Here is a 24,928-nt window from a genome sequence, read left to right as displayed (position 1 = left end):
ATCAACAAAGATTGAAGTCAAACAAGTGGATGCAATGTTATTTCTCTCCTGGGTACTTATTTGGCAACTAATAAATTGAAAATTACACAATCAGACGGTCATAAAATTTGAAAACTCAGCTTTGCAGGACTATTCTAAATGAATGCACTGTACAGTACCATCTTGCGTTTACTTTGTCCACCACCTGCTTACATAAGCATTGCTATAGTGGCATACATTAAAAAGCAGCCATTAATGCACTGATGCAGTGAACATTAAAAAAGTTTGAGCCCACTTACGGCACAAGGACTTAGAAGCCCATAGAACATCCAGCAACTATTTCTAAGAAGTGCCGTAGCCTAAAATAACCTAGAAACATCAAGCCACATCATTCTGAAATGATTTGTAGTAAGTACGGAGCACAGACTGTGTATAAAAATGGACATAGCAGTCAAGAATACACTCTAATATGACCAACAACGTTGGCAGATTCTCATACCATATTTTTACAGCAGGTACCTACAGTTGTGTCAACTCATAAGTGCCATGCTTTATCATCTATTTTCCTCTAAAAAGGGAAATAATTTACAAAATTCACACCATGTTCTATTGGACAAAAACCTCCAACTTACAATTGAGACCAATAACTAATCAGGATTATAAATCAAGTGAGACTAATTTCCCCACAGACTTCCATCCAAACAGAGTCACCCACAAAGTCATTTTTTATATTACAGTCTACAGCGAGCGACAGCCAAAGAATAAGAAGGCAGTAATATAACATTGCACATGCCAACTGCCGTAAAACACCAAGGGCAAACAAATTAATGGAATATCTAGGAGGCTCTATGATTAAAAATAAGTATCAATACTCGTTCATCTTTCATTTGACAATACATCAAAGGTATCTGGGACATATTTAGTCACAACTCTGACCACTGGAGACTGACTGCTGCTCCACTGAAGAGGCGGATGAGTGTAGAGAAACACAGGAGGGGGACATGAGAGAAAGAGTTGACAGACACCAGGGAGCTCTTGTGTCTTTCCACGACTGTCTTAGACAAAGCGCTGCAGTCCACATAGAGCTGCTCTACTGACAGGATGTGACATTAGACAGAGGGTCACAGAGAGGGAGAGTTTCTCATAGTTTCACATGGCTCAGACACAAACACAGACTTTCCACAGAATACAATGATAATCTTAACTAAGTCCAAACATTACAACATAAACATTACTGGCTGTTGCTGTTGAAAATGTATTATTGTTTACACTCTGTAGTAGAATATAATTGCTATATTGGTGCAGCTAACAATTTTTGATAGTTGAATTATATTTATGCTGCGAGTGCTGATTATAAGATATGCATGCAACATTACCAGTAATGGTCTCTGCATCTCTGCAGGTGGCTGTGAACTCCTGGAGTGCCAATGGCAGACTTGTCTGACTGACATACTCCTCCACCTCACCTCCCAATCCCAGCCCTGAGTTGTGGAGCTGAGATACGTGTATATGGTCCAAAGACTGTTCAGGGGACGGGGCAGTGGAGCAGGAACAGGTGTAGGGAGGTGGAGTCTTGGGGTCCAGCTTGGCACAGAGTGGTTACCGGTGTAAGGCAGGACCAGCCATGGACAAACTTTGGACTTGCCAAAGCAAGGATGGGGTGATGCTAGCGTCTTCTGTTGTGCATCACTGGAGTGAAGTGGACCAGACTGCTCAGTGTCTCACCGGTACAAGACAAGAGGGAGCAAGGGCAGAACCAGAACAAAGCACTTTTTCAAAGCACACCTATGGGAACAAAACCAAAGAGAAGCCAGTTAAGCAACCATTTCTATCAATGACTTTAAATGATACACATCTATTACAACATGATTCATGATGTGTAATGTAAAAATATATAAATCAAATCAAACTCTACATCACAATACATAATGTTAAACAAGACAGCAACAACAACACAATAAAAAAACAGAAAGAATAAACAAGTTAAAAAGTCAAATGTATAATATTAAAGGCAGAAATGGAATATAGTGTAGCCTTAGTATAAGCCATTTATTTGTACTTGCTTCAAGTACATATGGACAAACCAGCCAATGCTGTGTTCTGCATTTTGATGCATCAGCTTAAACCACCAAGATAAGTCATCCTATGTGAATTGTTATAATGTGCAGTCTCACCATTAGATGTCGCTAATTCCTACACATTAAACCTTCAAAAGGAGGGGAGTTTTTAAGAGTGATTTAAAAATGGCCCCGGAACTTACAGCCCTGATTTTTGCGGGCAGGTTGTCAAATTCCTGTTTCAGCGTAGATCTAGGAACAAGTAGTAAGTAGGTATCTGAGGATATTAGGGAGTGTGAAGTAGTATATGACATTAAAACCTTAATGTCAGCAATCAAATCTTAAATCAATCCTAAAAGCATCAGGTAAACAGTGTGGGGTTTACTTAGTAAGGGCAACTCTTTTGAACTTTTGCTGGAGGAGCCATCATTGTAGCAAAAACATTTTGGCAACTGCACCAGCTTGTTGTGTAACTGCCCGCTTTGAAACTTACAAATTTCAAGGGCAGTGGTTCAGGTGCAGACTGGGTGTGAAATAAACTTCATTCTCCCATTACATCAGTGTGACCCATCAAAATTGATTCCAAAGCTTGTTACTTTTAGGTTAATATAACATGCAAAGTGTTGGCTTTAAACTACAACTTTTCAACAGGACAGGTCATGAACAAAACAACTGGTAAATAAATCACAGCTGAAAAGTAGCTTGGCTGAGGAGGACACAAGTGCAACACAGTCATATCGCTCAGCAGCTGACTGCCAGCACAGCACTGAGGAGGAACTTGCCTAAGTTTCTATTAATAGTCAGTCCTTCGAAATACACACAGATTTCAATACACGCTGCTTCACCTAAACTCACACTCTGTCATCATCAAATAATACAGCTGAGGTTTGGTTGTGCCACACCTTCAGTTCCTATACTGTCTTTATTCTTTATTTATCCCTCATCTTTCTTTCTGTTTGTCTCCATCTTTTCCATCTTCTGGCATATTGAGTCAGACCCCAATGCCTTCTGGGAAGCAAAATGTGGGTCAAGCAGTTTCCATTATTTAGGAGAACATTCAAACTCCCAGACACTGTTGCTAATGACAACAAATATTACACTAAAAATGTGACAGGCTGCAATAACATGTTTGTTCTGTACATGAGGACTCAAGTGTTTCCGATGACTGGGGGAAAATTTGAAATCAAATCTGAGTGCAATGTAAAAAAGTTTTTCTCCCTTAACAAAAAGCTAAATGGGCTAATCTGTTACACCAAATAAACCTTTTAAGAGAGAATTACTTCAGAGCCAGTACGTCTGAATAATGACATCATTATAATTATGGTCAAGCTGACCAAACAGTTTTGTGTTTCCAAAACCAATGTGAGGATCTCGTATGTTTTGCCACAACATCCACACCCTGTACTGTAGTGAGACTCACAATGACTGGACTGGGTGTTGAGTCGAGTACAGAGGAAGTAGAAGATTAAGCCACAGCTCAAGAACACAATAGTAACTGCAATTTTTTTCTCTTAGGGTTAGTTGTTCCCTAATAACAAGACCATAAACACTGATTCTGTCATAGTTTGACAAATAAAAAGTAATAAGGCTTGCAGTGATAAACAGCATAAGGGTCATGGCCCAAGAAAGAGGTGATTCAACTTTGATGTTTTCTCTAGATGTCATCATACTCTGTATACAGTCAAACAATGTTGCCTGTCTCTCATGGAGAATTCCTCAGGGTGTTTTTGTAAATCAGCCTACCTTGACCAGCGGTAGCTGCTGGTCTTTAAAACAGGGGAAGCTCATTTTTTTTCTAGTTAAAACTGAGATGCTACAATAGCGTTTTTATTTACAGTGTATATGTAAAAAAGAAAATGGACTATATTGCAGATCAAAAAATACACAACGACCAGCTATTTGTCACAGACTTCCCTCGCAAAATCCACACAGGACTGAGGCAGAAAAGGCTCTGCTGTCATGTATGTTTGTGCAACACTGTCAAACCAAAACTGGTTCTGCCTTTAAGACAGTTCCTCAAATCACCGTGCAGAAGCACAGCATCCACACCCGCCAATCCTCCATCCACTGTCATGGAAGCTAAGCTTCCCTGGAAGTGACAATTTATAAAATAACCATTGAGCTCACTGAAGTGAAAAAAACCTATTCTGTGCCGTCCATAGAGAACAGTTGAAGCTGAGCTTCAAGTGGTTTTTATGCGGAGGCTGCTATGGCAATACGAAAATCACGTAAAGCGATACTTCAACCCGAAATAAACAGCTGATTGTGAACAAACTATTGACACGTTCTAATCACGCTCTAGCTCACGTTTAGCATTGAAATGTAACACAGTACATATTCGATGATATTTCCCTTGCCGTCTTAGAGCAATCACCACTGCTCTTGACTGCCCTCGAACTTCAACAATGTGGACATTGCAAGACAGACCACAAATAATCTTTCAGGACTGTTAAGGTCTTGTTGGATTTCGATTTTTCAATATTATGACAAAGACCAGACCACAACTTGTGTCACGGACAACTGACAATGATCTGTTGTTCACCACATAACCACCAAAGTGGGAAAAACAATGCAGACACAGTAGTGTATGTGGATAGACTTGACTAACAGTTGAAAGGGACTGAATACACACATAGCAAACAATTTGAAACAAGGTTTAAAGCCGGTCTGTTGTACTGTAACAGTCAATTTATCAGTCAATGAATGCCTCTGCACTACGTTTTAGCAGCTGAGTGCTGAGTGTTTTGTTGTTGTTGTTTTGCTAGAGGGAATTTCCTGAATTTATCGACCACTATGACTGGGAGTAGTGCTGACTTCCAATGATGTGTCTTTTTGTGTGTCCTTATTAATGAACCACAGACGGACATGCTGATGGACGGACCATTTCTGGTGGTCGGTCTGTGCATGAGATGACCTTCCCACTCGCTGCGACTGACTGGCCACAAGCTACAACACAGGAAATACTGTACACATCATAAACAACTTCCTGTAAATGTTCTTTGCTGTGAAGCAAAGAATGTCAGGATGTTACCGAAATGTATGCAAGACATAGAAACAATGTTTTGGTCTGCCATGAGAGGTCAGAGCCTCAGTCATAGGATTACACATTAGAAACATTTAAAAGCTCCTACCAAGACGACAACATGGTGAGAAGACAAACATCACATCAAGTTATTAGAGGATGACAGAAATCAGGGGACATGGAGAATATACCCCTTTGCTAATGAAATGTCAACAATTATCCTGGTTATAAAAACAGCTTCATTACAGACGAGGTATGTTTCTAACTATAAAAGCTCAGAGATCCAGAACAGATCCAGTTTGTAATGTATTAGAGGGGTTGTGAATGAAAATGCATGTATTGTATATCCAAGGCTGCATCTCCAGTTTCCTGTCAACCACTTTACGATCAATGGATTCAATCAATATTTCAATAGTGTCTGTTTGTGCAGAGAGATACAATCAAAAACAGGACAAACAGCAGCATGTATGGGGGATATAATCTTAATAGAAATTCAACTGATTAGTTTTCCATTTGAGCTAAATAAAATAAATCAGATCCTCTCATCATCTTTAAATAATAATAATAGTAAAAAAAACATTTTGCTGCAAAATGTTCAGAACTTGGACTTGAAATCAGAAAGAGGTTCAGAGAACTATTTATAAAAAAAATTATTTTACCAGAGATTAAGTTGCTTTTTGATCATTCATCATATTATGCACCACTGTCACTTGCCTGGCTTCATACATTCATGAGAATGTATACTCACTCGGTCATTAGCATTCAGCAGTAACACAACCTGCCTTCAACAGTACATTCACTCTTCCTTTTACTTCCATTGACACACACACACACACACACACACACACACACACACACACACACACACACACACACACACACACACACACACACACACACACACACACACACACACACACACACACACACACACACACACACACACACACACACACACACACACACACACACACACACACACACACACACACACACAGTTCCAGTTCAACTGTCTTCAAAAGATAGAGAAAAAGAGGAAAGCAAAGAGGAATGAGGAAAAAAAGGAGGCTACTTTAAATGTGTAGCCTATTTAGGAAATGTCACAATTTGAAGCTTGAATTTGCTTTACTTCCAGACAGAAGTGAAAATCATGCATATTTATTCTTCTGTTTTTATAGTTTCTAGTCATTATAAAGCGGTATTTTTTGTCTTTTTTAATGTTTGGTGATCACAGAGATATAAAACCAAATGCAACCGCACTGATTTTGTGTGTCCTATGGGATTCAGTGAGGATCGTGTCGACAAAAATAATTTGTCTCTGACATGTGCACATTTCCACCTCACCATTATTCAATCTTCAGGTCATAAGGGGACAGCTGTATCAGTTTAGTTCAGTGAACTGTAACACTGACAATAATTCTGTTTAGTTAAAGAAAACAAGATAAATGTTTGCATCCAAATAGATATTTAGCTTTGTAGAAATTGTTCCACAGTGTGTACTCGATGAGACCATGACCATGCCAATTTTGGTCATTCCATCAGCTTCATCTCATCTGACAACCACATGACTTGAATTAATCAAACTGCTGAATTAATGTGCAACACGGGGGCCAATTTTGACAACAGAACAACATTTACCACAGTTCACTCACTATGACAAGGAGACCTATTTTGTCTGGGTGAAGGGGTGAAAAACACACAATTAAGAATGCGTGTGCGTGTGTATTTAAGAGTGAGAAAGAGGTCACATACGAACAAACAACAAACCCCCACAGCCCATCTGTCAGTCCCTCTATGTGTCAGAAACAAACAGGAGATACAGTAACTCTAAAAGGTGGAGCTCCTGGTTGTGTGACCAGTCTCTGCGTTAACAACGGTGTGGTGCTCTGTGACAGCTGTAACAGTACGCAGGCTGACCACAGATCATGTGCTATTAGTTGGCAAAACCAATTGTAACCTTATTTAGCTTTTAAGGACTGACTGAGGAACCATGCTCCTCGGCTGGACGTGGAAATTCCTGACACCTCAACATGTAGAGGTGGAAACAATGATGCTTTTAAATGCATCACAATGAGTCTGGAGCGCTCCTGTCTAACATGGTCATATTTATACAGCACACATTGCATGTTTAAATAGTGACTATGGTTGCTATGGAGATGAAAACTAAAATGGGGGTCCGTGAAACGTTTCTAGATTCTTCTGGTAATATTATACATACAGTACTGTGTAAAAGTCGGCTTTGTTGTTGTTATGTCTGTCAATAGATACCTGTATGGTCATTATAGAACTGCTAAATCAACACGTCTAAAAGGTGGCCTCAGCCTTTTGAACACCCTCTACCACCAGTTCAACTGCTTTTTAATGCAAATATCCAATCAGCCAATGATTTGGCATTTCGCCGGGAGGAAATATAGACTGATTTGAGATGACATAAAGGCAACAGTAGCTGACATAACCATTTGTTAAAGTCAAGATATGTATAAAACCATCTCTGAAAACACTTGAAGCAGATGGACTACAGCAGCAGAGGTCCACACCAGGTGCCACTCCTGACTGCACTGAGTACAAATGACACCTGATAGTTGTATCACAGTGCAATGCACAAAGATTAGTGTATACAGTTGAACAGTATATCACCAAATGATTTAAAGGGAAACACAAGACGTAGTCCCTGGAACATTGTTTTATAGTATAAACGATTCTTGGTGGAGAAAAGAAAACTAAGATCTAAATTAAAATCTGTGGGACTAAATATAAGCTTATGTAACATGAAGGAAAAAACAGACTCTGCCCACAGTAAGTGAGAGGTAGCCTTGATCATATGTCAGGCTGATTATGGAGGACTGGGGGGACTAGAAGTCAGTTTTAATGAGTGGAAGCTGATTTACAACAGTGATAGGATTATGTCTACGACCTCAGTCTGAAACCAATTAAAAACACCTTATTAAAAAGGTGCAAAGTGAGACAGTGAGTCTCAACTCCAGGCTGGGCATGTTCGCTTCAACACCGGAAAACTCAATCGAACAAATCAGCCTATGAGCGACAAAGCAGCAGCAGCAGCAGCAGCCGCAGCCGCCACATGGTGGGCCAAACACTCACAAGATGATTGCAATGCAACAGAGTTAATGAAAAAGTTTCACTCGAAGAAATCAGAATAAAAAAAAGTTATCCCAATTATCAATTTATATAGAATTAGACTGAAGAGTTATCAAACTCTGAGTCACTCTGCACCTGCTCCACCATCATCATTCACCACATAACCAATGACATTTTAAACCAGTTAAAACACAAACTCTTAGAGGTATTCTCACCGTGTCCGCAGACTGTTAGAAAGACTGAAGTCCCGAAGACGCGAATAATAAAGAGTCCCGTTTTCTCGTCTGTCCACTCTAAACTTCGCCGCTCTGAAGACGTCAAATGAGCCGAAACACCACTACTGATACGACCACCGGATGTGGAGTTGTGATCATATCAGTGTGCTCTGAAGAGACAAACAGGTCGAGTGAAACACAAGCAAACACGCCGATTATCTGATTCAATTAAAACTGTGTCGGAGTCTCTTCGTTGAACTTTGCCGACTCTCTCTGCTTCTCTCCGAGTGAAGAAACACGCCTCATGGAACAAAGCGGCTGTAAGAGCCGCAAGTAGGAAAAAATATACAATGGTACATCCGGTGAGAGTCGTTTCAAAATAAAGGCTCTTCTTACTGTCGGGTTAAATGTATACTACTTTGTATTTTTGTTTTGTTGTTTGATATTTGTTTACATGCGTTATTCAGCAGTCAATAAAGAGATATTTAAAAAGTTAAATAATTATTGTTCTACACATAATTCCCTGTGGTATAGTTTGTAAATATTTGCTTCTTAAGGCTTTATGTTTCGGTCAAGCTAAATTAATGGTCAAGTATGATAATGAGCAATACAAATAATCAGGCTTTGCCCTGTCTTGCCTTGCCTACATTTTATTTACACAGTGCTTTAAATGGTGCTCAAAGGAACTTAAAATAACACACAAAAAATGTATTTGTTACCAGTCTTACATTCACTTTTGCAGGCATTCAAATGATTGGACAGGTTAACAACAGCGTTGCTGCTCGGTCCTGAGTAGTTAAATGAAAATATCCAATTTAAATGTGCAAAAAAAATGCAATAACAAAAACAATTTTTAAAAATGAATATACTTGCTTTTATTTTGTAGAGTAAAATGCTCTCAAAGGAAACGGTACAGTTAGACTCTTGGTGAAATTGATTTGTTAGGAAGTTTTTCATTTGAACTCCTTTGTTTTGAGTGGCTTTGCACTGTCCCTCAGTCATTGTTTCTCCATGAAAAGAAGCCAGCACACACTTGATAATTGATCTTTATCTTAATTCAACATACACTGTTAACGTATGTGCAGGTATTATTCTATAACTGAAAAACAAACAAACAAACTTTTATATAATAACAATTCTGAAGTGCTGAAGGTGAATTATGGCTTTGATTAAAGGGCCGACTTAAGAGATCCAGAGGAAACATTAGTGACTTTTGCACCATTAATAACACAACTGAATAAACTCTAAAATGAAATAATTCTTCTCTCAGATGTGTTCTTGTTTTTGTTACCCCCTAACCCCCCTGGGATAATACCTGTAACCTGACCTTATAGTTAGTATTATAAAGCACGGATCAGTTTTGTTAATTACCATCACAATACAATACCAAAGGCACATAAACATCATCATAGATATAGTTGACCTAGGGTTAGTGGTATTAGTCTGCACATTAGGGGTGGTAATCATAGGGTATCTCATGATACGATACATGTCCACAATACCAATAAAATCACGAAACAACAATTCTGGGATAATTGATATATTGCTATATTCGCTATTATGCCGCTGTAAACTCCCTCTTCTTTAGCCAGGTAACTTCTGCTCAAATTTCCCTCATACATCTGAGCAGCACCGTCGCAAGGAAACATGAAGTAGTGACGCTCAGTGACTGAAACTGACAGGGACTGTTTTCTTTATATATTTGCCCTGGCGTATCACTTATTGTATTGCACGAGGAAGGACAACGATATATCATCAAAAAAAAACACCCCTACTGCACATCATAATTCTAATAATATCTTTTATTTTATTATAATAATACATTTTATTTATAAAGCACTTTTAAAGTATGCTCAAAGAAGCTTTACATACTGTATATTAAAGGTTAGGGCTCGGGTTAGAGTCAGGGTTTTGATGAGAGTGTTGAATAGAAGGTAGTCAGTGCAGTCATGGGTGTGTTTGCATAATATAAAGCAAGCTCTGTGGCCTCAGGTCTGCTGCTTGGTTGTAACATTAAAAGATACCAACGTATATTGATTCGTTTTCAACTAGCCAATATACAAACCCATTTTAAACTATTGAATTTCAGTTATGGCTTTTGATTTTGTGTGCCACACTAAGATTTTCAGTGGCTCCATCTGGCCACCCATATGAAAACATTTCTGGCGGCGCCACTGTCTCAGTCTCATGTGGGTGAAGTCAAACATGACTGTGATAGTGGACGACACAAACACCTTACAGCCACTGTTACACAATCACACTAAAGGAGAAGATAATAGAGAGGAAGTAAAAAAAAAAGGACTTATGACACACAGCTGTGTGTGTGTGTGTGTTGGGAGGGGCTTACAATAATGTTGCATATTCACAAATTCCTTTCCCACCCTGGCGTAGCCCTAGCGTAGAGGAGGATACTTCCACAGTGAATTGTATAAGGAGCCACAGGTGGTGAAGTGTCCTCAGAATCACCGTCTTCACCATGATGACGTTAACTCTGTGGTGTGTGGGCACAGGTTGACATGTTTTCCATCTTGGCTGCTGGGGCCAAGATGGAAAACATGTCATGTCAGGAAGTGGGACTATTAACTCATAGCTAGGGCAGTAGTTGATGGGGGTCAGGGCTTGTCTACATGGGAGTGGAACTGCACACCTCGTCTCTGGGGCCACTGCTGCCCAAGGTCACCTGCAGTTTAGCCTGGGTCTGTAAAGTACCCAGTCTTTTATGTAACATCAGACATCTGACATCAGAGGGACCTTCTGTCCCTAAAGATGACCTTGGTTATCTCGTCACAGGCTACAAGGCTCCTGGAGGAGGAATCACCAGAGAAAGAGGAGGAATAGTGAGAACTTGCCATGGTGATATGAGGTGTGGAGCCTAGGAAGTAGCTATCAGTTCTGGCCGATTCCCTCCCGTGTAAACAGATACAATTTTATTGTCATAGGCATAACAGAAAAGATGATGCGCTACAAGCTGAATCTGCATTAAACACAATATGATAGTGTGCAGTACTTGCAGTAATTAATTGTTATCTATTTTTATTTCTCTCTCTCTGTTTATAGAGCTATATCTTGTTATCCGTGAGTATTTTACGCTACAAGAGGTGAAAAGAGGCTGGATCGTCACCTGCTTTAATATAGTTTCAAACACAGCCTGCAACAATAACATTTTTTTTTACCCTTGATCACAATTGTCCAGTCACATTTTAGGGAAAGAAAGTTTGTGAAAATAAGACTTTCCAATATTTCAGTAGTAAGTGTTGTTAGGTGATACCTCAGCTTAGCAGCACCTGGTAAATAAAACTAACTTTCAGACTGGACTGTAACAAAGAGTTTTTGTCACCACCACATGGCAGGCTCATGTACTGTATCTGATATGGTAACATTTTGTGATAAGCAAACATCCAATTCAAACAACGTTGTTTTTTTTATTAAAAAACACCAATTTGTCCACTTAACCTCTTGAGTCTTCTCACTGATTAATCCATTAAGTGTTTTACACCAGATAAAAACACAAACAAAAGATTCTTCTTTATGTTTATTTCATATAAAAATGAATACATTTTACAGAAGATTTGACAGCATAGTTACAGCAGTCAAGGCAGTGAGGTTAGGCAGGTGTGAGACACTTCCCCATAACCCTCCTTTTCTTTTTGCCATAATTAAACCGTGTTGACCACTTAGGGTACAGCTGCTGGTGGACACGCTGAAGTCTGTCTGCCTCCTTGAAATAATGGAGTCTTTGCTGTTCAGGCAGATGTGTCCATCTCTTCCCAAGCTCAGTGTTCACGTGTGCACAGTTCCTGACATTTAGCTCCGCAATGACCTTTGATCTTTGCTCATGCCTAAAGAGCATGAATGCGTTTGGTGGCTTCTTTATGTAAGACTGCCCTTCGTTTTTCTGGGATGTCGGGGTCATCAGAGGAGGAGCAGCAGGAAAGAAGGCAGTCGTGAAGGCCTCTGGTGGAAGTGCATACACCACCTCTCCATTCACTATTCCTATAGGAACTAGGTTATTTTGAAAACAAGGATGTAGGTCAACCAATGCAGGGACAGTGGGTGGAGGACAAGGCAGAGGCTGGGGGTCACATTTTGGCTCTTCGGAGACAGGTAATGGGTCAACTGTCTCACTGACATGTGGACTCTTTACCGTTTCTGCCACCAGTGCCTTCATCTTCAACAGGAGAGGGTCTGGTCTGCTGGAGTCACACTTCACAACACGAACAGGTAGAGGTTCATCCATCTCTGCCAGTAGCTCATCCACAATATCCTGAAGAGGGTCTCGTCTGTGGGGGTCACTGCCCTCTTCATTAACAAGAAGCTGGTTGATTGTCTCTCTCAGAAGTTCCTCCACATTTACCAGGTTACAGTCTGGTGTGTTGGACTCACACTTCACAGCAAGGACAGGTACAGGTTCTCCTGTCTCTGTCAGCAGATCATCCATCATCACTTGGAGAGGGTCTGGCCCTTGTGTCATGGCTTCCTCCAACTGTTCCAGTTCAGTAAGTACATCCATATTTGTATTTCTTAAGTTGCTGATTTCTCCTGCTTTTACTGCTGCTCAGTTGGCTGTTTATTTGCAGACTGAAGTCATTAGAGCTAACTGCTTCTCCCAACGTTCCATTTAATGTGCCTTTGTTGCCTTTAATGTGTACATGTCCCTCATTGGCTGAAAACATGAATAATGTCGTCACGTAATTGCGCACAGACAACCAAGCTAAGCTAAGAGCTACTGCCGGTAAAAGAACACTAGCTGACAACATGTGTTGGAAAACCTCACCTTTCTGTGGGTTTCTGGCGTTGGGTTGTAAGTGGTTGAAAGTGGTCAACTTTTTTATCACTAATAGGTCACAGCAGTCATATTAACTAGGCTAGCATGCTAATGTGGAGCAACACTTATATTGTCCGCCAAACGCTCTCCCAGAGAAGTCACTTTTATCTGCTTTAACAACACTTTTCATTCGATACGTATTTTAAAAGCTAATTTGAATGGGTTTCTTTGAACTGGGTGAAGGATTTTGGACTTTTTAACAGTTGGAGAAACACAGAGACTCCACCCACCTCACCTCCGAACTATAAGAACTGCCATTGGAAACCATCATGTTCAACTCTGTACAAACCACCGTGACAAATATCATTTCCTTAAATTAAACTAAAGCAGCTTGTTTTGATGACAATTCAATTCAATTCAAACTTTATTAGGGACACAACAAATGAGCGGTCCATAGCACCAACAGAACACAACACGATAAATTTAAAAAAAAAAATAGAATAAAAAAACCTATGCGCACACACACACATATCATATATTTACATACAGGCTGGAGCGCCAGTGGTTCCACATTCTAGACGAGAACCTGACAGAGCTCAGGTCAGAGTGACAATTGCCCATCACAGATAAGTTGGTCTATCTTCCTTTATTAGGCCCACAGCGCAGACTAGCGTCAGTAAGTGTTTACATCAACCTGAGCTAAAGGTTAAGAATAGAGAATATGATATTAGGATGAGTAAACATTAGGTGTAAATCTCAAAATTGATATTGTGACTGCAAATTAGTAAAACCTGAAGGAAATGTCATTACATGTGGCAAACAAATGCTTAAGTAATAATCATTTCTGGCAGGCTGTGTACACTGAGAGGTGTAATGCTGCCCTCTACAGTTTGAAGTGTTTAATCACACTTCAAAGTTCTTGATTTCCATCATTCTTCTCAAGTAAATTAGACTCAGTGGTTAAAGATCAAAGGTTAAAGTCACTGTCACCTTATAAGAACCATCATGGGTCTTGTGACTGCTCTATCCTACAAACATTTCCAAAGAATCCTTTCAAATTTGGTACAAACTTTCAGATGAACTGAAGATTTTGGTGGTCCAAAGCCAAGGTGGGATTGGCTCTAGTGTACTGCGACCCTCATGTGAAGAATAAAGCGGTAAACATTGAATGCACGCTGCTTTTTTATTAATCTCTTAACCTCTAGTTTGTTGTGTGTTGTTCTTTAGGATAGAATGGCCAGAATTGGGGCCAAACGGTGGAGCATGTGGCTAGAACTGTTGCTTTACAGCAAGAAGGTTCACATCTCAGTTTGGGCCTTTCTGTGAGGAGTTTGCATGTTCTCCCTGTGTGTGCTTGTATTTTCTCCGGGGGAGAGAATGTGAGAGTGAATGGTTGTGTTTGCAGATGATGGACTCACGACATGACATGTAACCCCGACTTTCACCCTATGTCAGGTGGGATTGCCTCCGGTGCACCCTATGACCCTCATGTGGAGGATAAAGCGGTAGAAGATGGATGGATGGATGAATGGGCACCTGTAACTGAAGTAGGAAGAGAAGGACTAATATATAAACTGAGAGTGGCCACAATGCCACACTCTGGTCTAGTGCTGTGGATTAACACACAAGACATAACACAGAGAGCTCAGTTTTAAAAATAGAATACAATTTAATATTTAGCATCTTATTTGTACAAGAAATCACTAATACATCTTAATTTCCTTGGCCATCCTATGTCATCTACCCTTAAAGATGTGGTTACTGGAAAAAACGATGTTTTTGTATCGCAGAAACAAGTAACAGAGTAGAGTGATTTACTGTTCTAGCCTCTCCAGTTACAGATATATTCCACAGGGAGGCAGTGTGTGTCAAAGAACAGAACTGACAGCTGGTGTAAACACAGATCTCTGCCAACTCTAACCCTGGTAAAGAAGGCAAACCAGCCTCCAAAGATTAAGATATGAAATGTAATCAGTGCTGTGTTGGCTACAGAGCGAAGCCCAGAAGAACTTTCTGAGTGACTCCTCTCATAGACAACCGCATACAGTGTGCAACACCACTCTTTTATTCTCATGTGAATTTGTTTTATGGACACACCTGAAATGGTGCGATGGAGAGCCTCTGTTTCTAGTTTAATGTCAGAAACAGGTCGTAGGAGTATTTTATTTGTATTATTATTTTTTGTATATTCCTCCTGAGCAGCAGGGAGTGTATGGTGAAGTCTGAAGGTTGAACTGACCATAAAGTTCATGACAGTGTTTATGTTTATTGACCAGTTTGTTGTTTGGAACTCTGTTTGGAGCCTTATTGGACACAGCAGAGTACTGTATGTACACTCCAATGACAATAAACGCATTATATCATAAAGACAAACCACGGATCATACATTTGAACAAAACCTCAATCAGCAACCAGCGGCAGCTCAAGTGGTGGTCACTTCACAGATGAAATGTGCAATTGAGACATATTATGATTATGTTTTCTTCATAATGAACCAGCTTTTAATTCCAGAGGTTATGATGGAAAGTGTATGACTGTGCTGTCTGAATAATGCACAGAGAGACGGAGATGAAAATGGAGACAGGGCACAGATGGATCCACAGAGCTGGTTGGTTGTGAGATGGTTTCTGATACTCAGCCAGACAGACTAACAGGTTTGTGTGGTCCAAGAGGGGAAATGAGAACATTCTGCAGAGTTGAGTCAGCCAAGACATACAAGTAAGAAGCTGGAGGATGAATGAGATATTGAAGGGGGAAACTTCTTTTCCTGGCATGTCTTGGTTACTGGTCATTGTTGTTATCGGCTGTGGAGGAAGATAATCAGACGTAACAAATGGATCATATGAGTGGAAATTAGGGGGAAAACATGAACGGAAAGGAATAATAGTCTGATCTTTCCCTCTCAGAGACATCTGTCCTGGGGTCTGTTTATCTAGTAGACTCTAATACAGGTGCATGTTTAAAAGCCCAAATTACCAGACTTCTGAGCTGAGTAATAAACAGCAGCTTTATTTCACGTGAACACTTGTGTTTGCTATGGAAAGGACAATAAAGATGATAAATTGACCTGTTATTTTCGTCAGAATAATCAGAAATGAACACTGTAAACATCTGTGAGTAATAGGTTCCCGATTGCAGGTAAAGCCATGTGAACTTCGCTTTCAAAACCCGACCATTGTGAATCTTGGAGCCTTACAGTAGGAGTTTGTTTTGCAACACGAAGACATGCATCCATTTTTATATAGAGTTTATTCTAAAAGCCTCAAACCTCAAACAATCATGATACTCACTGCTTTTTGGTTAACCAGCCAATAACAAGTATGAAGTGTAAACTAAGTATGTTGGTTTTTCCTTTGTTGCCCTTTTGTTATATGATGGCGTAAACCTTTGATGTCCTAAAGAACAACAGTGCCCCGTGCACACATTTGTGGAGAATTCACCCTACAGTGAATTTGATTTATTTTATTCTGTCAGACAGAATACATTTTTATTTTCACTTTTACGTCCACTTGATCAATTCTCTCTTTTTCTTTGTTGCCCGTCCACACGCAAACCTGCTGTGGGGTTTAAAGTGCTGCCATTAGAGGTTTTCTAGTTCACTGTAAACACACAAAATGAAACATATTCTCTGGTCAGCAGGAAGTAATAAATCTATGACAGTGAGCGTGTGAGATACAGTGTTCCTTTGAGTGACAGTAATGATTCAGTGCAAGTCATGTATACATGGCAGTATCTGGGCTACCAGGACTGAGAGTCAATACAGAATTGTTAAGCAACATAACATTTGTGAATTTGTATCCAAGCACTCATGGATTCATTTGGTCAGATGAGCTTTCTAAAAACAAAACGACACACCTTTACCTACGATTCTACGAACAAGAAGCAAGGCTAGGTTAAACTGTCGACTCTATACAAGCATTGTGGGTTTTCATTTAGCTGAAGGACATGTGGTTACAGATGCAGTCGATCTTCAAGGTTATACCCCTGGCAGTTTTAACATTTTGAAGACGCACATCTCCCTAAAAACTTATATAGTCTCCCTCTTTGCAGTTTCAATAAAAAGGCAATGTGTATGCTAATCTTCTCACAGCTTGACTGAATGTTTATCCGAGACTTTGGGTACTTTAGGTCTGACTTACTGAGAAAAGCAAAGTAAAAATTGAAAAGTGAGATTTTCAGAGAAGTTGGTTTGTACCACATTTATAATCAGTCCATTTTCAAAGAACATGCACATATCTCCACAGGAGCTTCCTTTTTTATGTTTTTCTCTGGCTTCTTTACACATTTCTTATGTTTTAAATATGTAACATTAGTAGGGCCCTAGAGAAACTGCTCATTTATATTTATATTGCTACTGCATATAATTATATATATATATAAATACATATGTTATATATTTATATTGCTACTGCATGGACATGAATTTTTAATGTGTTTAAATCTGTACATATGCTGCGCAAAAGGTCCCTCCTGAAAGCTACTAACATTGATAACATTGATTCAGTTTGGTCTCTTTCTGAAACATCTTCACACAAAAAGATGATCAATATGTCGATAATGCTGCTAAATTACTTACTCATGATTGGTTCCTCATTACTAACTTATCATGAAGTATTATAAATAATGAAGCAACGCAATACTGTGCAAGTGGAAATATGTTCTCATGTTGAGCTGAGGTTGTTGTTTTTGTGTAAATAACAGGTTGTCAGAGCGGTGATGTAATCTGTGTGTGTGTGTGTGTGTCCATCTCCTTTGTTTCTACAGTCTTTCTCACGTTATTTGACATCATTTGACATTAAATGTAATTTAGATGAGCAACAAGACTGGGGTGTGGGGTCATGGTTTGGGTTTGCTTGCAGGTCACTGTGTTTTCACAAAACCAGACAAGCACATTTTTCCCCCCTACAAACAATATCCAAGTGTTAAGGCCACTTTAATCATTTAGTGTGATCAGTAATTTAGTCATTATCCAAACTAAGGTAATGCTGCAATTGGATTCTTGTATAATAAGGGCAATATCGTAATAGTTTGAGACGGATTGTGCACAAGATAATCATCAATGTATTTATGATTGTTCATCCTTCATGTGATTAGCAGCAGCTCCTGAAGGAACAACAAAATGAGAGTTAATGTCCTCCACTGAGTGAAAAGTGAGGTGGGTCTCTCCTTCCTCTTCCTCCTCTGCCCCCCGTGCTCCCCTCATTACTGCTTCATTGTGACATTTTGAAACTAACAATATTTGCCTCTAATTATTAGAATTTGCCACACAATAAATTGAATCAACTCAAATGACACAGAATCGCAATTCTGGCAAACAAACATGAGATGACATCAGACACTGTCGGCCTTGTCCTGACAATTTCATGGAAAACATTACCATAGTCATTGAATACCAATGTCAGAAAAGCTTTAACAGCTTATATAATACACAAATGAATCATTTCAATAATGAAACAAAATGAATCAACAATTTCCAAGATTGTTCTTTGAGAAATCCCAGAGAAACAGTTTGTGCTTAATTAAATAATAAAAATAATTTTTCTGCTAAGCATTAATGAATATTTTTTAATAACTGGGAGTTAAAACACACCATTTAAATCTGCCTCTGTGGACACAAAACAGTGGTAATATAATTGCACGATGACATGCAATTGCTCTTATTACCTAAAACCAAAGAAAGAAAGAACAATACTATAAATGTGTTAGAGCTGTCTATTTACAGGACAGTGCATTCACATCAGATATGACTCAGAAACAGTATGTCATCATAGCAACATGCCTTATTCTACGGCTAAATATGGCATGAATACAATCATGATACTGTGATTCAACACTTGATGTATCGTTTCCCTTAATCCGTGCTCATTCACAGTTTTCGTTTTACTTTTATGTAAACTTTGTGATCATAAATGTTGTTTTTCACAAGTTATTTAAAAAACAACACTGTGGTAGAGAGGACAGAGAGTAGGAAGGACAGCAAGGAAACAGATGATGGTGACATATAGCAAAGATGAAAAGCAGGACGTCCAGATGTAATAAATTTGTTTTATTTGAGGCCGAAACGAGGTTATATTTAGGAATGCTACAGTGGTGACATTTCCAGCAAGGTTGTATTTGGCAGAATCTGCTCATCTCATCTGCGTCAATAAAGGACATAGAACATGTTGACATGACATGAAAACAGGGTTGTCCCTTTTATTTATTCATGTGGGCGTCTCTGTGAGTGAGGGGATTATGTTTCTTTTTTTTTAATTATAAAATATGTCCTTATCCATAATCTATGTACTTTGAGAGCAGATGATGAGTGAATATAGCTGACGACAGTAGCAACAAGAAAGGCATCATTGCGTTCAAATCTACGTGTTCAGTTGTCAAGAACACAAGATGTTTAACTTTTCAATTATGGTTTATTTAGTAATAACAAAGTGACTGTCCCTCAGTTTTTTTCCCAAAGTTGCATTGCATTCCATGTTTGTTTTTTAGCTGCATACTCCTGAGATGCCTACACATGATTAACGTGATTTCAAAAGAAAACTGCAATAATAAAATGTATAAAGTCTGGACTTAATGATTTTTGTGTTACCGCTAATAGCCCTAAAACAAAGAAACAAAACAAAAAGTAGATATACCTTATGGTATAACTTTATACAAGGAAAACATAAAACAAAAAATCCTATTAAGGGGCGGACACTGACAGAAACTCATCTGCATATTATAGTCAGTATTTATTACCCTCCTAATGTCATCTAAAAGTCCCCGGACACTTTACATCTTAGAACAGACAAGTTTTCTCTTTATAGTGCCACAACACCAGGATAATGTTCACTAAATTGGAACCAGACAAATTATTAATGATAATGTGATGTTTTAATTTTATACGAAACTACCAGCACATGCAGATTTTATATCCGCCATCTATATTTCATCTATTTACAAATGAAGCTTGTTGGCTCTCTTATCTTATCCTCTCTGGCTATTCAAAGTGATCCCACTGATTTGTGTGTTTTATACACATAAGAGCCTCATCTTCCACTGAGAGTGTGTGTTTTATGACTGCAACCTCCTGTGGTTGTATTCTAATATCTTTATGACTGAACAGCAACAAAGGGCAGGGCTGGCAAGCTAGACGAAAATCCAGAAAGAGAGGAGGGGAAGCAAAGAGAGGAGAGAGGAAGAATAAAGTGCGTGGATGCATGCGTTCACATTCGTGTGTGTGTTCCAGGCAATAGCTTCAAGGCTTCATACGCTAATTATTATTGTTAGGCGAGCGATTATTAAACTATTTGCATGATGAGTTTTGGCACCATGATTTCACTTGCAGCTTGCTTCACTCTAATGTGAAGTGACATTCTAATAAGAAGTGTCCCCTGTGTGATGATTGAGCAACATTAAACCAATATCCCACTGACATTCTCAATTCAATTAGTAAACACATACAGCCTCTGAGAGAGATGGTAAAAGTATACAGCATCTTTCAAACATGCGTACACAGGGATGTTACAGGTGCAGACACAGGGTGGGGGCAGATGCAGACATGTAGACCTACGTGTGTTCCTGAATGTTGAATGTTGAGCTGAGTCAGCATTTCCAACTAGGATATTTCAGTTTTCCTATTATTATTGTCCTCATCATCATCATCATTATCATCACATCATGAGTCATGGTCGCTATCTCCTCCTTTCAGCATATCTGAATATCTATCTATCTATCTATCTATCTATCTATCTATCTATCTATCTATCTATCTATCTATCTATCTATCTATCTACCTACCTACCTACCTACCTACCTACCTACCTACATATCCATCTATATATCTATCTACCTACCTGTCTGTCTGTCTGTCTGTCATTATCATTTTTATATGATTATATTATGCCTCACAGGCTAAATGCGGAGGCAGGGAGCATCTGCTACATGTATTGATTGTCCCTTTGCTGAAGCCATCACACACACTCTCCTCCCATGGCAATATACACAACATTGCAAAACACACGCACATTTGCGCAGCAATGGCAGTGAGGACGCTCCCTAGCTCCAAACTTACCCAAACTTTAACCATCACAACTAAATGCCTAACCCTAACCCAAGTATTAACCCTCAAAAAACACTTTTAAGGAGTGACAGAACATGAGGACCAGCCAAAATGTCCTCACTGGTTTATAAGATACCAATAAAAGAACACACACACACACAGCCTGGAGACTTACTCTAACCTTAACCGTAACTACTTCTGGCTTAACCCTGACTTCACCCTAACCACATAACACCTTAAAATGTAATAAATGACATTATGAGGACTTGTTTTTTTGTCCCCATAATGTGACTGTGTAAACAGCTTTTGGTCCCTACAACATGAGTAATACCTGGAACACACACACACGGGCAGACAAACTCCTACTAGTATTGATTTGTATTGAATGTGAGTCACGGCACATACAAAGACACACAGGTTAGTGTTATTGTTCAGTGTGTCCACTTGACTTAAAGTTCATGACAGTTGTACACGGGCAAAACCCATCATGAGTGCACTCTCATTTTCTACCTGGGAGTCGTGCAGGACATTGCGTCAGCGGTTGACTTGATTCTTCTGATAGTTTTCCATTCAGGTGAATTCTACTGAATTGTGAAGTTCCCTGCTTTGATTATGAATATGATTAAAACACCAAAATTCTGTCCGAAAATGCAAGGTTGCACAAGGATATGCACATATTTTGGACAACTTCTTCCTTGACAGGTGTTAAATAATGGATATTAAAAAAGGTCTAAGAAGACAGAAATAACAATCATCTAATTCCCAGCTCATATATTCGTCGAGTTTACAGCATGTTGCATAAGCAGATTGTCTTTTATTGATTTTTTTCTCCCTGTGGTTATCATTAATGAACAGGTCAACAGTGTTAAACTTGATTTATGATCTCACCTGTGCCACTAATGACTCTTACCCATCATCCCCATCATGCAGTTTAACATTCTGCAGGAAACCATTATGGCAATAGTCCCAGGAAGCGGCAGGTAGCGTGTGTAAGCTGGTGTGTGTGTGTGTGTGTGTTCTCGTCGCTGAGTGGGTCTGTTCTTTTTGGGAGGTCACTTCTGTAATCATAGATGGAGATTGTTATTTACAGATACGTGTAAAGGGCAAAGATTTTATTGTTTATACAAAATGTATAACAATACTGATTATTTGGTTACTTTTGCGTGTGTGTGTCTGTGTGTAAATATAGAATATAGATAGAATCATGGACTAAACTGGGTGGCCATAAAACACGAACAACCCCTTTAATGTGTGTGTGCACTGCAACGGCAAATCACATTCATTGATTAATCCCTAATTTTAGCTTTTCAAATTGACAAATACTTGACAAATATATGGATTTACAATGAAGAGTAAGACAAACGTTGATATAAGCTGCGTTTATGTTCACATCAATCAGTAAAAATTAGAATATGTAGTTTTTTTAAGAGAGATGAGTTATACAAAACCTTATGAAGTCAATTTTAGGTGCGTGAGGGTGCGTTCAGTTAAAGTCAAGCTTCCTCTGAGGAAAACAGGGTCAAGCCTTCTCCGCAGGAACATACTGCCAACAGTGTATGCTCAGCTCTTTGTTGGATGTATGTCAGCTGGGAGATTCAGTGTTTTAAAATATAGTATTTTGAAAAAATTGACTGGCCCTGTGATGGACTGGCAAACTGTCCAGAGTGTACCCGCCTTTCAACCCCCCTGCGGCTCTCAAGTGTAGGATAATGCAGTAGAAAAATGAGTGAAAAATTGCCTTAAACCATTATAAATGCTGTCAACTGGACTGCTGATGGAGCAATTCTAGTAAACTGTGGTCAAAATGAATTTCACGTCAGGCCCTTCCACCAAACTCCTGTTGTCACAGAATGCACGTGTTCTCTGCTCATCCTAGGACTGTTTGATGGTTCGGAGTCTATGTTTACAGCACAGATTCAGCAAAAACAGACTCTGAACTGACACCTATACTGTTTCTTAAAGGTGACATAGAATGCTTGTATCACACATATATGTTAGTTATGGAGGTCTACTTACATATATTAACTTGTTTTCACGGTTAAAAACCTCCTAATCGCTGCAAACGAGCCGATCAAAATATCTCCTCACTGACACTCTCGTCAGCCGCGCTGTTTCAGACCAAAACCACACCCCCAGAATATGGACTGTGTTGTGATTGGCCAGCCAACGTGAGCTTTTCTACTGTCCTGTGATTGGCCAGGTACCTGGAAGTGACGTATTAGATAGGCCAGCTCTCAGATACACAGCTCCCCCTCTGGCACGGTGGATGCTCGGCATCTCAGAAGCTACAACGAGAGTAGTTCTTCTTCATCTGCGGTTGAATGTACGCAACCGGATGTGCCCGGGCTAGTGCCCGCACCAGGAGGCGCTACGGTGGTGAGGATTTCTGATGACGACATCAAATTAAGGAAGTGCCGATCCGCTTCGCAGAGCCCAGGAAAACAATAAAACCCTATTTTCTCAGCAGTGGCTGTACTGTTTGTTCTGAGACTTTAGGGTTTCATAAACGAGGTAATGACGCAGATACACACACACAAACGCAGCGTTAATTGGAGCTTCCGGTCTATGTGGGCTTTAAAGGATTTTTATATTCAGGAAAGACTCACTCATGTGGAACCGCATTAAAAACCTTACAGTTTCACAAAATCATCGTTTTGATTTAGAAACTACATAGTGTACCTGTCCATTTGTTTTAGGTCCAATAATGCAACCTAAAGACTTTGGTGAGCATTTGTTCTTAACTTACCATGAGGTCAATATTTGTTAGGTTTTATTGTAAGGATGTATTTACTTTGGTCATCCTCCATCTTCTAACCTAGTGCAATCATCAGGTGACAGTGACACAGGCCTCATCACTTCCTGTTGAAGTCTGTCTCTTTTCTTTGGCATTCATCTCATTGTGACTTGTGCCTCTTTGTTTTTACCCCTCCTCTGTTGTGCATTGTTTGTGTTTTATTTTTTAAACGTTTGCTTTATTGCTGTACAACGGTGTTTCTCAGTCCTGGTCCTGGGGACCTACTGTCCTCCATGTTTTAGAGGTTTCCTTGCGCCAACACACCTGATACAAATAAATCGTTATCAGGCTTCTGCAGAGCTTGATAACGAGCTGACCATTAGAATCAGGTGTGTTGGAGCAGGGCAGTGCTGTACGGCACTTTGGTCAACAATGTTGTTTTTAAATGTGCTTTATAAATAAATCAGATGGGATTGGATGTTTACAGCAGGCTGGAGTTGTTGGCATTGTCTCAAAACTATATAAATAAGGTCCAATATTGTGTTTTATAATACAGTTCGTGCTGATGTTAATATGTTAACATGTGGAACAAGATACATTATATATCTTTGTTGGCTTTGAAATGTTAACTTTGCCACTGTGGCCGTGTTAATAACACATATTATTTGATATATATAAAAAAAATCCTCTTCCGGTCTGGAGAGCTATCAATAAATTAAGTTATCTGGGAAAAAAAATAAAAAAATTAAGAGTAGAAGTCTATAGAAAAAGTTGTAATAGCAGGCGACATTGTTGCCAGATGGAACTAGACACAGCACGTCTTCTGTGCACCTCCTTTGTCAAAGTCCTGCCTTTAAAACACAAAAACTGTGGACTGTCTGAATCTCAGTGAAGGAGAGAGCGCTCGTGTCTGGAAGGAAAAAAAACATTACCATGGGGATTTTTCACGATTATCAAGATGTGCAACCGATACAAAACTGGACTTTACTATAGCTTCAACACAGTGCTGTTTAAATATTATTTTA

The 24,928-nt window shown here is 39.3% G+C and overlaps 2 protein-coding genes across 3 annotated transcripts in view; both read right to left on the bottom strand.

The window, feature by feature from the left end:
* Window positions 1-1,576, bottom strand: part of LOC131471038 (trafficking kinesin-binding protein 1-like) — a 30,205-nt gene extending 28,629 nt beyond the window's left edge. The window contains exon 1 of one of the 2 annotated variants that reach the window (XM_058647265.1): window positions 1,356-1,576. The gene's annotated coding sequence lies outside the window, so the exon portion shown is untranslated. The remainder of the gene's footprint in view (window positions 1-1,355) is intronic. The other variant, XM_058647261.1, reaches the window with a different exon arrangement.
* A 10,263-nt stretch (window positions 1,577-11,839) lies between these two features.
* On the bottom strand, window positions 11,840-13,068 carry LOC131471709 (transcription factor 7-like). The gene has a single exon (XM_058648417.1). The coding sequence runs from the start codon at window positions 12,877-12,879 to the stop codon at window positions 11,974-11,976; it is 906 nt and encodes a 301-aa protein (XP_058504400.1). The 5' UTR covers window positions 12,880-13,068; the 3' UTR covers window positions 11,840-11,973.
* Window positions 13,069-24,928: the final 11,860 nt, after the last annotated feature.

This window comes from Solea solea, chromosome 13 (genome assembly GCF_958295425.1).
Source record: "Solea solea chromosome 13, fSolSol10.1, whole genome shotgun sequence".
In the NCBI taxonomy this organism is placed as follows: Eukaryota; Metazoa; Chordata; class Actinopteri; order Pleuronectiformes; family Soleidae; genus Solea; species Solea solea.
This window is presented reverse-complemented; position numbering and strand designations above follow the sequence as displayed.